General features: G+C 34.9%; 1 protein-coding gene across 6 annotated transcripts in view; it reads right to left on the reverse strand.

The window, feature by feature from the left end:
* The window catches only part of LOC106088410 (uncharacterized), a 151454-nt gene that overhangs the window by 44951 nt on the left and 94100 nt on the right, over positions 1 to 12403 (reverse strand). For all 6 annotated transcript variants that reach the window (XM_013253919.2, XM_013253921.2, XM_059366346.1 and 3 more), the window contains exon 2: positions 5243 to 5367. In XM_013253919.2, the coding sequence (XP_013109373.2) occupies positions 5243 to 5367 (125 nt within the window). The remainder of the gene's footprint in view (positions 1 to 5242; positions 5368 to 12403) is intronic.

A 12403-nucleotide genomic window follows, 5' to 3' on the forward strand; every position in this document is an offset into this window, starting at 1 on the left:
TAAATTTTCGATCATGCTATTTGAGGAACGACGCATCCCAAACTGACCCAGACAGATCGGCTCAATATATGGCTCAAATGCTAGGTATTTTGGAGTACAATACGAATCTGGTAATCATTGACCCAGTAGTACTATATGCATATAAACGGTGATTTTCTAGCTATTATCTTTTTGCTCTGTGAAGAAAGTTCATCGCGTGCTTCTTTGATTTTACGACGAAGCCAATTTTTGGCTCAATGGGTACATAAATATTTTCGATTGTCGATTTTGGAGTGAAGATCAGCCAGAAGCACTGCAGAAACTGTCACAGTTTGGCCTGGTTTATGTGCTGATGATGATTATCGTGGGATGATATATAATTTTTTTTTTGCCCAAAATCCAAGAGCTTTACTTGCATGACATGTGGTTTCAACAAGACGGGTACGTAAATAAGCACAATTGTCGATTTTGGAGTAAAAATCAGCCAGAAGCATTGCAAGTACTATCCTCCAGAAACAGTCACAGTTTGGTGCGGTTTCTGGGCTGGTGGCATCATAGGACCGTACTTCTTTAAACTGATGCGAATCATAACGTAACTGTGAATGATGAGCGCTTTCGTGAGATCATATCCAACTTTTGTTTGCCCAAAACACAAGAGCTTGATTTTTATGACAAGTGGTTCCAAGAAGACGGTGCCACATACCACACAGCACGCGTTCCAATGTGCTTATTGAGAGGCGAGTTTGGTGAGCATTTCATTTGACGTTCGGCACTGGTCAATTGGCCGCCTAGAACGTGTGATTTAACGCCTTTAGACTATATTTTGTGACGCTATGTGAAAGCTCATGTCCGCTTCAATTGACTCATTTGAAGACAACATTGAAGCACTTATTCGTGAGATACCGGCGCAAATGTTGGAAAGAGTATGCCAAAATGGGACTAAGCGAGTAGACCATAAATAGCATACTTAATAATCAATTTCTCTGAAATTTTAAACACTAAGTTGCATTACACCCCTCAACATCGGTGTTAAATTTGATAGAGACCGGACTATATTTGGATATAGCTGACTATAGATCGATCTCACGATTTAAGGTTCTAGATCCACAAAAGACACATTTATTTCTGGATTTCGCTGAGATTGGTTCAAATTTGGACGTTGTAGGTCCTCAGGATACAATTAGAGGAAAACGTAAAGGTCTTAAAAACTTACCTTTAACTTATTTATGACTCTAAACCAGGATTTTGCATATTCCCGGGAAAACGGGAATATAAATTGTTCATTTCCCGGGTTCCCGGAAGTTTTTGTTCTTCTATTTCTATACACATAAAAACTGAATGGAAGATATGTGGCCGCGTATTGAAGGAATATTTATTATTTAAAATGATGGGCTTTCCACTTAATTCTTACATTGAGTGCTTATCTTGAAAATGCATTTGGAATTTCGTTTTAATTTACGCAAACCAATTTCTTTCAAATGATTTTCGAAAATTATGTCGTTTCCAATCGTGCAGCATTTAGTAGTAATATACTAACTTGAATACTGTGTTCATAAGATTCGGCTGTTGGAAGGACGCATCATTTGAACGAATAAAACTCTCCATTCCAAATTTAGCACAAATATTTCCTATTGATATTGATCGGTCAAAGAAACCTACCACATTTCGTCATTAGATTGAACTAAAAGACTTTGTCAGCCATATCTTTATACGTGTTGCTTGACCTAACGCTTAAACTACTTTTTTTGACTACATGCGTTAATCTTCAAAAAAGGGTTTATTTGGACTTATCTATTCTATTACGACTTTCTTTTAAACAATACAGAAAATTTATTTGAAGATTATAGGAATTTTGCTTGCCATTTTTAAATTTATTAGGAGAAAAATTTTTTAAAATTTCTGAAAATAAAAGTTTATACTCTTTCAAATTAACCATAAAAATCCAAAAATTTTCCGGGAATTCCCAGGATTTCAAATACAAAATTTGGTCAATATTTTGATTCAGCTTTAACTTGATCCATTAAACTTAACTTCTCGAGCTTAACTTCTCACATTGATATGCGAGAAATTTATCACTGTTACGCAATGGAAAATTCAAGGGCAAATTTGCATTTGCATATCCGTAGAAAATTTTTATTAAAGTCTTAATTTTATTAATTTTTTATCTAATCAAATTTTGGTCGTAATTTTCTGTAGCAATCAATTTTCGCTGAAATTTCTTGACTCGATATCAAAAACATCAGACCACCTCATAGTTCCTTAAAAATATGAAACTGATAAGAAAAACCCCTCAACTAAAACGACCCCGAGCGGACATGTAGACCCTCTGTAGAAACTATGACGTATGGGACATACGTTTCCGACGTGCAGTGCATACGTTGAAAACGTCATAAACCTAGCCAAAAAGTTCCGTTTTTGCCAGAGTTAAAAATTAGTAAGGCAACCGCACAACTAATTTCAACTTTCCTAAAATGAGGATTGTGGCCACCCTCCTACATAGGTTAGAAGGTGTGCCATGTTCGAATTCTGTTGAAAATATCAAAAACACTTTCAGCTGTTTTCCCCTCATTAATGCTGATGGCGTTTGTGGTTATCTCAGCATGGTCAAACTGGTACATGAAATGGTGACTATAAGAAGATTTGAAGCAAAAACTTTTTATCATAAAATTTTTAATTTTTTATATAGACGCTATAGCAACAACAAAGAATGTAAAACAATGATATGATGTCAAAACTCAACAAATAGGAGAGCTGTTACGAACTTTATGACTTTTAATACGTTTTATACAAGTTTATGATGGTTTCGACGTTTACAACTTTTTGACAGTCGAAAACCTACAAAAGTGTCATATGGACCATCTCTGTCCCCAGCGATGGGGTCTATGTACCGGACCGATCTTTATCTTCCATAGGAGCTTGTCATGGATCACTACACCCACATGCAAAATTGCGGCTACAACAACAACCAATCGTGACAATATGGTAGTAAATGGAATATACTGGGTTGCCCAAAAAGTAATTGCGGATTTTTCATATAGTCGGCGTTGACAAATTTTTTCACAGCTTGTGACTCTGTGATTGCATTCTTTCTTCTGTCAGTTATCAGCTGTTAATTTTAGATTGCTTTAGAAAAATAGTGTAAAAAAGTATATTTGATTAAAGTTCATTCTAAGTTTTATTAAAAATGCATTTACTTTCTTTTAAAAATCCGCAATTACTTTTTGGGCAACCCAATATATGGGAGTAGGGTTCTAGAGTTCTAGGGTTCTGCTCAAATAGCCAAATAAGATGTCAAGAGTCTACAGAAGATACGTCATCTCTGCAACAAACGATGAGAGTTTTTGGGGAAACATATTTTGTATCAAAATCATTTTTCGGGTCAAATTTCTTTTAAAAATAAACGTGGCATTAATGAAATTTAAACCGTCTGTTGATTTTCTAGACAAAATAATTATCGGTAACATTTATCGATATGTAAAAAAACAAAATTTTTTTGTACATTCCTATGCAAATCAATTTTCGCGGAAATTTTCTATGGAAATACATTTTTGTCGAATTTAATCTATAGAGGGAATCCTTCCATACGTAATCGGTCATAGTAAACCAAGAACTGAAATCTGATTTCAAGTTATTGGGGGGAATCACTCCGAGCGGGCATGTGTATCGATTGGAACACTATGGAATTCAAATGGAAGGTATTTGAAAGTTGAGTACGATTCTGCACGAAAATTGAGTGCCAAATAACCAAGCCATCTAATATTATATTTGAATCTGTCATCAAAAATTTAGGCCAAATATCGAGAAGTCGGCACACGCCTGAAATCATCCGAGCAAATAAAAGGCATTAAATTCAAATTTTGCATATGAACATTCTACTAAGGAACAGGGGCAAACAGTGAAGTACAAATAGATCATAACAATTTTGATCCCAAAATTTGAAATTTGCTCTTAGTATAAAAAAATAGATGACGGTAATGAACCACTTTTGAAACATTTTGATTTTTATGCATTTTCTCTGCAAATTGCAGAGATGCATTACTGTCATTGCCTAAGCAATAACAACCACCGCCGTAAGGTGCGCTTAACATCGTTGTTCGTTTTATGTTTTGTTGATCTATTTTGTCATAGCTCTTTGCCTATGTGCGTTCAAGATCATTTGCTTTTAGTCGGCAATTCAATCAATCAAAATGTTTTCAAAAGTGTTTTATTATCGTCAGCTTTTTTCTGATTTGATTTTGTGATTTTATTAATTATAAAATAAAATCAACCACTGTTGTCAACTTATCAATAAGTTGGGCAACCATTGGTTTGGTAGTTATCCCCGCGATAACCAAAAACAAATGATCTTGAACGCACATAGGCAAAGAGCTATGACAAAATAGATCAACAAAACATAAAACGAACTACGATGTTAAGCGCAGCGTACGGCGGTGGTGGTTTTTGTTTAGGCAATGGCAGCAATGCTATGCATCTTCTCTGCAGATTGCAGAGTTGCATACAAATCAAAATGTTTCAAAAGTGTTTTATTACTGTCAGCTTTTTTTTATTCTAAGAGCAAATTTCGAATTTTGGTAAATTTTACTCAAGCTCTTAAGAATTTATATTTGACTGGGTAGTTTGTCGAAATCCGCTGCTGATAAAGGATGTGGTAGCCCAGAAACTGCAGTCCATACGACCATACGACCACTTTTTGAAAACATTTTGATTTAAAACCTACTGGTGATTTTATTATGCAAATTTGCCCATAAACATTCCATTAAGAAACTGGGGCAAACTTCTCACAAGACAAAGAGTGCTGTCCGATTCAATTTTAAGCTCAATGATAGGGGACCTCCATTTTATATAGCCGAGTCCGAACGGCATGCCGCAGAATGGCACCTCTTTCGGGAGAAGTTTTTACATGGCAAAGTACCTCACATATGTCGCTAGCATTAGGACCTGAACATTTTTCTGATGTACCTGCCAGGATTCGAACCCAGGCGTTCAGCGTCATAGGATAACACGCTAAAATCACCCACGGTTGTCAACTTCTAAATAAGTCGGGCAACCATTGGTTTGGTAGTTACCGCTGCGATAACTGCCAAACCAAAAACAAATGATCTTGAACGCACATAGGCGAAGAAAAAATTATTTTAAGATAATTTTCTTCTATACAAATGAATTAATTTGACGAATCTTTTATCAAAACTGAAAAAAATAAAAAATAAAAAAAAAACATTTTTAAACAAAAAATGCTTTTAAAATATCATTGTAAAAAACTTACCCTGGAGACTGAGTGTAATTTGCCAGGAAATGCTTTTCCTGGATGCCTTTTTGAGGGCGTCCGAAAACCTTTGCGGTGTATACGCGGGTTCATTGTAGACATAGTGGACATGGCGGTACGCATACCTAAAAAAACGAAATGAAAAAGAGAAAACAATTCTCAATAAGATGTCAGCAAGTAAAGAAAAAAACAGCTAAAGAAAAGTAATTTTAAATTAATTTTGTAATAAAATTCATAGTCACAGTCAAAGAGAGTGATAGTGATAGTCAGTTGCAATTGAATTTGTTTTTGTTTGAGTAAAAAAACTACCACTCTGTGGTGCATCTAAATTTATAATGCCTTTGTTGTTGGTTGGTGTCATTGATGCGGTTGTGGTTGTTGTTGTTGTTATTGTTTGTTGTGCATTTTCGACGCATGATTTCAATTTGCCCTCAAGGAAAAACTTATAGGCCCCCGTTTATGGGGAGATGCTGATAAAGCCTAAAGTCCAACGCCCTCTAGCAAAGTAAATCAACAACACACAACAGGCAGCCAGCAATAGCCCCAATCAGAGCAACAACAACAGCAGTTGATGGACAGACAGTAACGCAAAATCTAAGACGAACAGCAACAGCGACACCATGTCCAACAATATAAAATTACAACAAAGCCATCAGCAACAACAAATTGTAAAGCAAATCAAAAGCATAACACACAATACATCGTCGTCCGACTATTGAGGCATCAAACTCAGGAGATTCTATGCAAATGGGTATAACTGATTTTATATAGATTTGATGAAAACGGTTGTGAAATTTAGGTCATGCAAGTCCAAACGAGTACCAGAGGTAAACATCTAGAAAAAGCAAAGGCTTGTAGAATGTAAACGGTCGATCAACTTTTTGTGGCGAAAAAAAATTCTGAAAATGTAAATAATTACAGGTTTTACTTGACTATTTTCAGAAAGGCAATCCGATGCAAAATAAAGAACTTTGAAAAGTAATCGGTACCTAAAGCATACTAAATTTATATGAAACAGCTTTAAGGCAGCAGAAAAAGGTAAATAATTCGTATAAATCGATTTCTTTGATTTCAGACACTAAAATATTCTGCTCTAAAATTTTAGATGCTAGAAAAAATTAATTGAATCCTTTTGAAAAAGTAATCAACCTTGAAAAATAATCGGTTATTTAGAAGGTTAATATGTGTTAAAGCCAATAGAGCTTTCCAAGAATTAAAAAATATCTAGAGCAAGTTTTTTTAAAGCAAAGCACTAAACTGCGAATTCTCGATTACAAAAAAACTTCAAGGAGAATAATATTTTGAGGTATAAACATGTAAGGAGCTATTTATTGGACTGAAGTAATCGTGTTCGAAAGTAAGCGATGATAAAAAACATTTTTCAAAGGGTAGCCAACGTGGCCTCTCTTTTTCCAAGCTAACTAACTTTTATATGAAATGTATTGAGAAAGGTTACCAGGGGTTATGGTTAGGTTGAAAAGAGGGTGCGGCCATCAATCAGCTCCATGATACCACGGGCATACATCTAAGCCCGTATTAGCCAGCACTACTAATACTTACTAACTATGAAAAGTTATTGGTTGAAAGAAATTTATAAAATCTCATATTTTAAACATACGTTAAATATGAAAATTAATAAATTTTAATATATATTTTTAAACTTTTAAAAAGTAACCATTTAGAAAAGTAATCGGTGAAAGTAGGTCATCGGTCGTAAAAATAACCCTTAATCGAAAGGAATTAGTAATTGTTTTTGAAAAGTTATGGGTTATTAAAAGTAATCGGTTTAAAGAAGTAATTGGTTTTAAAAAGTAATCGGTTTTGAATAAAGGAATAGGTGATGGAAAGTTATCGTTTATAAAGAGAAAACGGTTGTAAAAAGCTATCGGATACGGAAAATAGTAGGTTATAAAAAGTAATCTCAATCCCTTTCATTGAACTTTAATTTTAATCGGACTCATTGGTATGAGAGAAGTGTGCCCTGTTTCTGTTTCCTGTTCATGGGAAATTTAGTAGTTAGTATAAAAAGTAATCTGTAATCTGTTATAGGTTATTAAAAGTAATCGGGTTAAAGAAATAATTGGTTTTAAAAAGTAATCGGTTTTGAAAAAAGGAATAGGTGGTGGAAAGTGAACGTTGATCGTGAGAAAACGGTTGTAAAAAGCTATCGGATATGGAAAATAGTAGGTTATAAAATGTAATCTTAATCCTTTTCATGGGAAATTAATTTTACTCGGACACATTGATATAAGAGAAGTATCCCCTGTTCCTTAATTAATTGTTCAAGGGAAATTTAGTAGTTGGTATAAAAAGTAAAAAAAAAGTAATTGGGCATAAAAAGTATTCGGTTATAAAAAGTAATTGTTTATATAAAGTAATCGATTAAAGATAGTAATTGACTATAAAAAACAATGGGGTTTCTAAAGGAATTCGCTATAAAAAGTAATCATTTGTAAAATAATTGGGTTTGAAAAGAAATTGGTTACAAAAAGTATTCGGTTATAATCGAAAGTAATCATTTGTAGAAGGTAATCGGTTATAATTTGAGATGTTTCCGACCGCCAGATCATACTACGGCCCTGCAGGCGAAGATCCGTGCTGTCACGATATGCGTCAAGTGTGTACATCTTTGCGGACAATAACCAGGAACGTTAGGTTATGAACAGTCTTAGAGTAAGAAGGAGACGCCTTCTCTGAGGATGGCACGATCCGCATCTTTTGGGTGCTTGGCTATAGTAGAGTAAGGGGGGAATAAAAGGGCAGACGATTGAACGCAATGTCCAGAGGACTGCTATCTGTAAACTTTGTCAATCTGATGCATTTCGAAGCAATGCATTCTGAGCTAAGAGTGTGGGCAACAAACTCGGGAACATTGAAACGGTCGGTAAGACAGAGAAAATCTATGGGGAAATCCGTGTCGTTAGAAGACGTGGCTATTACTGAAAGAAAGTTAGAAGGAGATCAGTATAGCCTTTGGTACAATTGCGGGACACATAGGACAACAAGCGCACTTATGCAGAACAGGTGCAGCAGGGCAGGAAACTTTGGAGTATTTCTTATATCATTGCTCGGTTTTCGCGGCTTAGGGGAATAAAATAGAGAACAATTGGGGATTGTGTAAGTAGCACGGAAATTCGTGACGAAATTTCTAACTTCCTCGAGGTTTGAGAACACAAAAAGCCGATCACTGACTTAGGATTATGTTTTTAGTGGCTTGGCTTACAAGCCGCAATTTTTGTCCAAATAGGACAAAAATTGCGGCTTGTAAGGGCTCAAGAAGTCAAATCGGGAGATTGGTTTATATGGGAGCTATATTCAAATCTGAACCGATGTGACCCATTTGCAATCCCTAACGACCAAGATCAATAAGAAGTCTCTGAGCAAAATTTCAAGCGGTTATCTTTATTTGTTTGACCACTAATATCGTGATTTTCACGGACGAACATTATTGGATCGACTCAGATCAATATTTCGAGGTGTTACAAACGAAACGGAGTAGATTATTATACCCATACTCTCCCATCCTGTGGTGGTGGGCATAAAAATATTATTTAAGCTACTTAGCCAATCAGGCAATACTGCGTTCACCAAAGATGCTGGTGTTGATCTGCCTTGTCTCACCCAACAACATTTAAATAGTGAATACAAACAAAAAACAACAACAAAGCGACACAATCATCGTCAGCAGCAATATTTATTGGCACAGAATAAGATGTGGACAAATGGACTGACTGACCAAGTGGACGGACATCTTGAATTGAAATCAGTTCCAATAATAAGAGGCCATTGATACTATTGCAGTTGCCACTGTGTGGTTACGATGAACACCAAACATTTCGATGGCATATTTAAACAGCAAACTACATGTATTTTTAATAGTTTTTTTACTATTTATATATATTTAAAATACAATAATTAAAGTTGTAAAACTAGTCTGGGATTAACTTTTAAATATTAAATCAAAATAAATAAATTAAAAAATTAACACTTTAAATTTAAACTAAAGGTAAAAAAAAAAAATAAGTTAGGCCAATCATAAGAAAACATTACGGGCAAAATTGCATCTTAATAGGCTTCTAGAGACTCAAGAAGTCAAATCGGAAGTTTGGTTTACATGAGAGCTATATAAGGTTATGAACCGATTTGGATCAAACTTAGCATGGAAATTGGACGATGTAATGATGTAAAACACCATATGTATAATGCCAGCCACATCGGTTAATAATTGCGTCTTTTAGATGCTCCAAAATCTATGGGGCATATAGGTTTATGGTTATAGAACGATTTGGACCATAACTGGCACAGATAATAATTGGGGCTTCTAGATGATATGAGAGAAGTATCACCTGTTCCTTATTGGAATGTTCATGGGAAATTTAGTTTAGTAATCGTGATTTCCACAGACGGACGGGCAAGGCTTGACATATTTCGAATGTCAAGTTGACTAAGAATATTTATACTTTATAGGGTCACAGATCAATATTTGGAAGTGTTACAAACGGAATGACTACATTAGTATACTCGTAATTGGCCACATTATTTTGTCATAGACAGGTACAGGTATTTATATGGGCACTCAATGAAATTTTGTATTCGAAATAGCAAAAATGTTTGCTAAAACAACAGTTTTTGTCTGCTCTGTAATTGGAAAAGCAGATATTACTGCTGTTTTAGCAAACATTAGGCTGCAGTTGTAACAAACATTTTCGATTGCTGTTTCGTCGAACAAAATCTGCTATTTAAAGTAAAAGTTCTGCTAAAGTATTGAAGACATTATTGTTGAACTGACAAAACTGATATATAAGCAATTTTAGGTACAATGTCTATTTCAAAGCGGTTTCTGCTTGTAATGTGGACGAAAATATGCCTTTCAGGAAGACATTTAGTTACGCAGACGTATGTTTTCAATAAAATAATTGATGAAACCAAAAAAAGTGATAATCAACACTTTAAAATAAGTAAACAACAAAAATTTTTAAAGTAAAATTAGAAAGAAAAATGGTAAAATGCAACCGAGATTTTAGAATTTTCGAACATAAATAAAAAGACTGGTTATATGAAGACCTAGTTTTAATTTCACCAGATATTTCTAAAAATTGTTGAGCTAGGAAAGAGTTATCATTATTTTCTGACCGTTACCAGTTTCAAAAATAATCCACAATAATTGAAGAACCTTCAACAAACGAGCTTATGGTGGCAACATAGGCAAGACTCTATAAAACTTATAAAGAAGTAAAGAAAAACCAGTAAAAATTAAAGCTTCTAGTATGGATGATCGAGAAACCGGCTTACATGGGAGCTATATCTGATTTTTGCCGTATTTGATACAGTTGTTTGAAGTCAAAAAATTAAGTCGTAACAAAACATCGAATGCAAAATGTCAGCCTAATCGGACAAAAATTGAGGCTTGTAAGGTCTCAAGAAGTCAAACCGGGAGATCGGTTTTTATGGGAGCTATATCAGGTTATAGACCGATTTGGAACGTACTTGGTACAGATGTTTGAAGTCAAAAAAGAGCACCATGTGCAAAATTTCAGCCAAATCGGATAAAAATTGAGGCTTACAGGGGCTCAAGAAATCAAATCGGGAGATCGGTTTCTATGGGAGCTATATCAGGATCTTGACCGATTTGGACAGTACTTGGCACAGTTGTTGGAAGTCATAACGGAAGAAGTCAAATCGAGAGATCAAGAAGACAAATCGGGAGATCGGTTTATATGGGAGCTATATCTAAATCTGAACCGATATGGCCCATTTGCAATCCCCAAAGACCTACAATACATCAGTATTAAGTATCTCCGCAAAATTTCAAGTGAAGCTAGCTTTATGCGTTCGACCTCTTTCGTGATTTCGACAGACGGACGGATATGGCTAGATCGACTCATAACGACGAGACGATCAAGAATATATATACTTTATGGAGTCTTAGACAAATATTTCGAGGTTTTACAAACGGAATAACTAGATTAGTATACCTCCATCCTATGGTGGTGGGTATAAAAATGCGTCTAATATTGTATCGCTGTTGAACTCAAAGTAAACTAAAATAATAAAACAAAAAATAATAAGTCTATTGAAATTAGTGTGAGACAGAATATCAAAAATTCCCGCCACGAAGCACTTAGTTTATATATTGATTGATACAACACTAAACTCTCTTATTTCAATCCACGACGAAGACTCGAAATGGTAAAAAGTGTTGCCAATTGATAAGAAAAAGTTGTACCCGAGCGGAGTGTTAGTAACAGGAGTCCATGGCAATGTAGATATACAAGGGATGGTAGATCACACTGCAACCAGAATCTAAGAATGATATCCAAATTTGTTAAAAAAAAAAGTAAGAAGACTCACGGAATGGGGGAGAATTAAGTTACAGGCTTCAAATGAGGTTGCGGCGGAGTAATGGCCATCCCACCTATCGACACAACTACAGTGATCACGAAAATCAAACTATCGAATATTCGATTTATTTATTTAAATATAACAGAGAAATGCCGTTGTTGCTTGCAAAAAAAAAAATAATTTAAAAATATACAACAAATAAAATCTGAAAACTTCCTTCCAAACTACCTTTAATCTACCTTTTGGCATATTTATTGTTTTAATTGACTATGCTGCATAGCTGCTGACACATACATATCTTCTTTTGAGTACAGATAAATATCTCATTCATAAAACCTTCCTAAAATCGACCTGTTCCAATTTTTTTCATTTTTGGGCTGCCTATTACAACATCATTTATTCCTTGCTGTCCCTTGATAATAAGTACAACAACAGCACTTCTGTGCATTGCAACAACAATGTTTTGTCCCTTGCTTTCTATCACCTGCTGTTGGATGTTGTTGTTTGTTATTTTTATAGCTATATAGCTTATAGCTTTCCATCACTTGAATATTGCTTTGTTTCACACACCACCACTCGTGATCTGTGGAATGTTGGGCTATTATTTATGTTTGCCTGTTGCCACCGATCATGTGTTTTAATTATTTTAGGTATTAAAATATTCTCTTTCATTTAATTTTATTTACTTTACTCTCCTTCCAACAACCCCATCATAAATTAAGCAGCAGTCATGTTCAGCAAACAACAGACTTTTCAGCAGTCATACCGCTGTTCTGAAATTGCTAACATTTAGCAATAACAGCAGAATTACTGCTGTAA

This window comes from Stomoxys calcitrans, chromosome 4, assembly GCF_963082655.1.
Source record: "Stomoxys calcitrans chromosome 4, idStoCalc2.1, whole genome shotgun sequence".
Classification (NCBI taxonomy): domain Eukaryota; kingdom Metazoa; phylum Arthropoda; class Insecta; order Diptera; family Muscidae; genus Stomoxys; species Stomoxys calcitrans.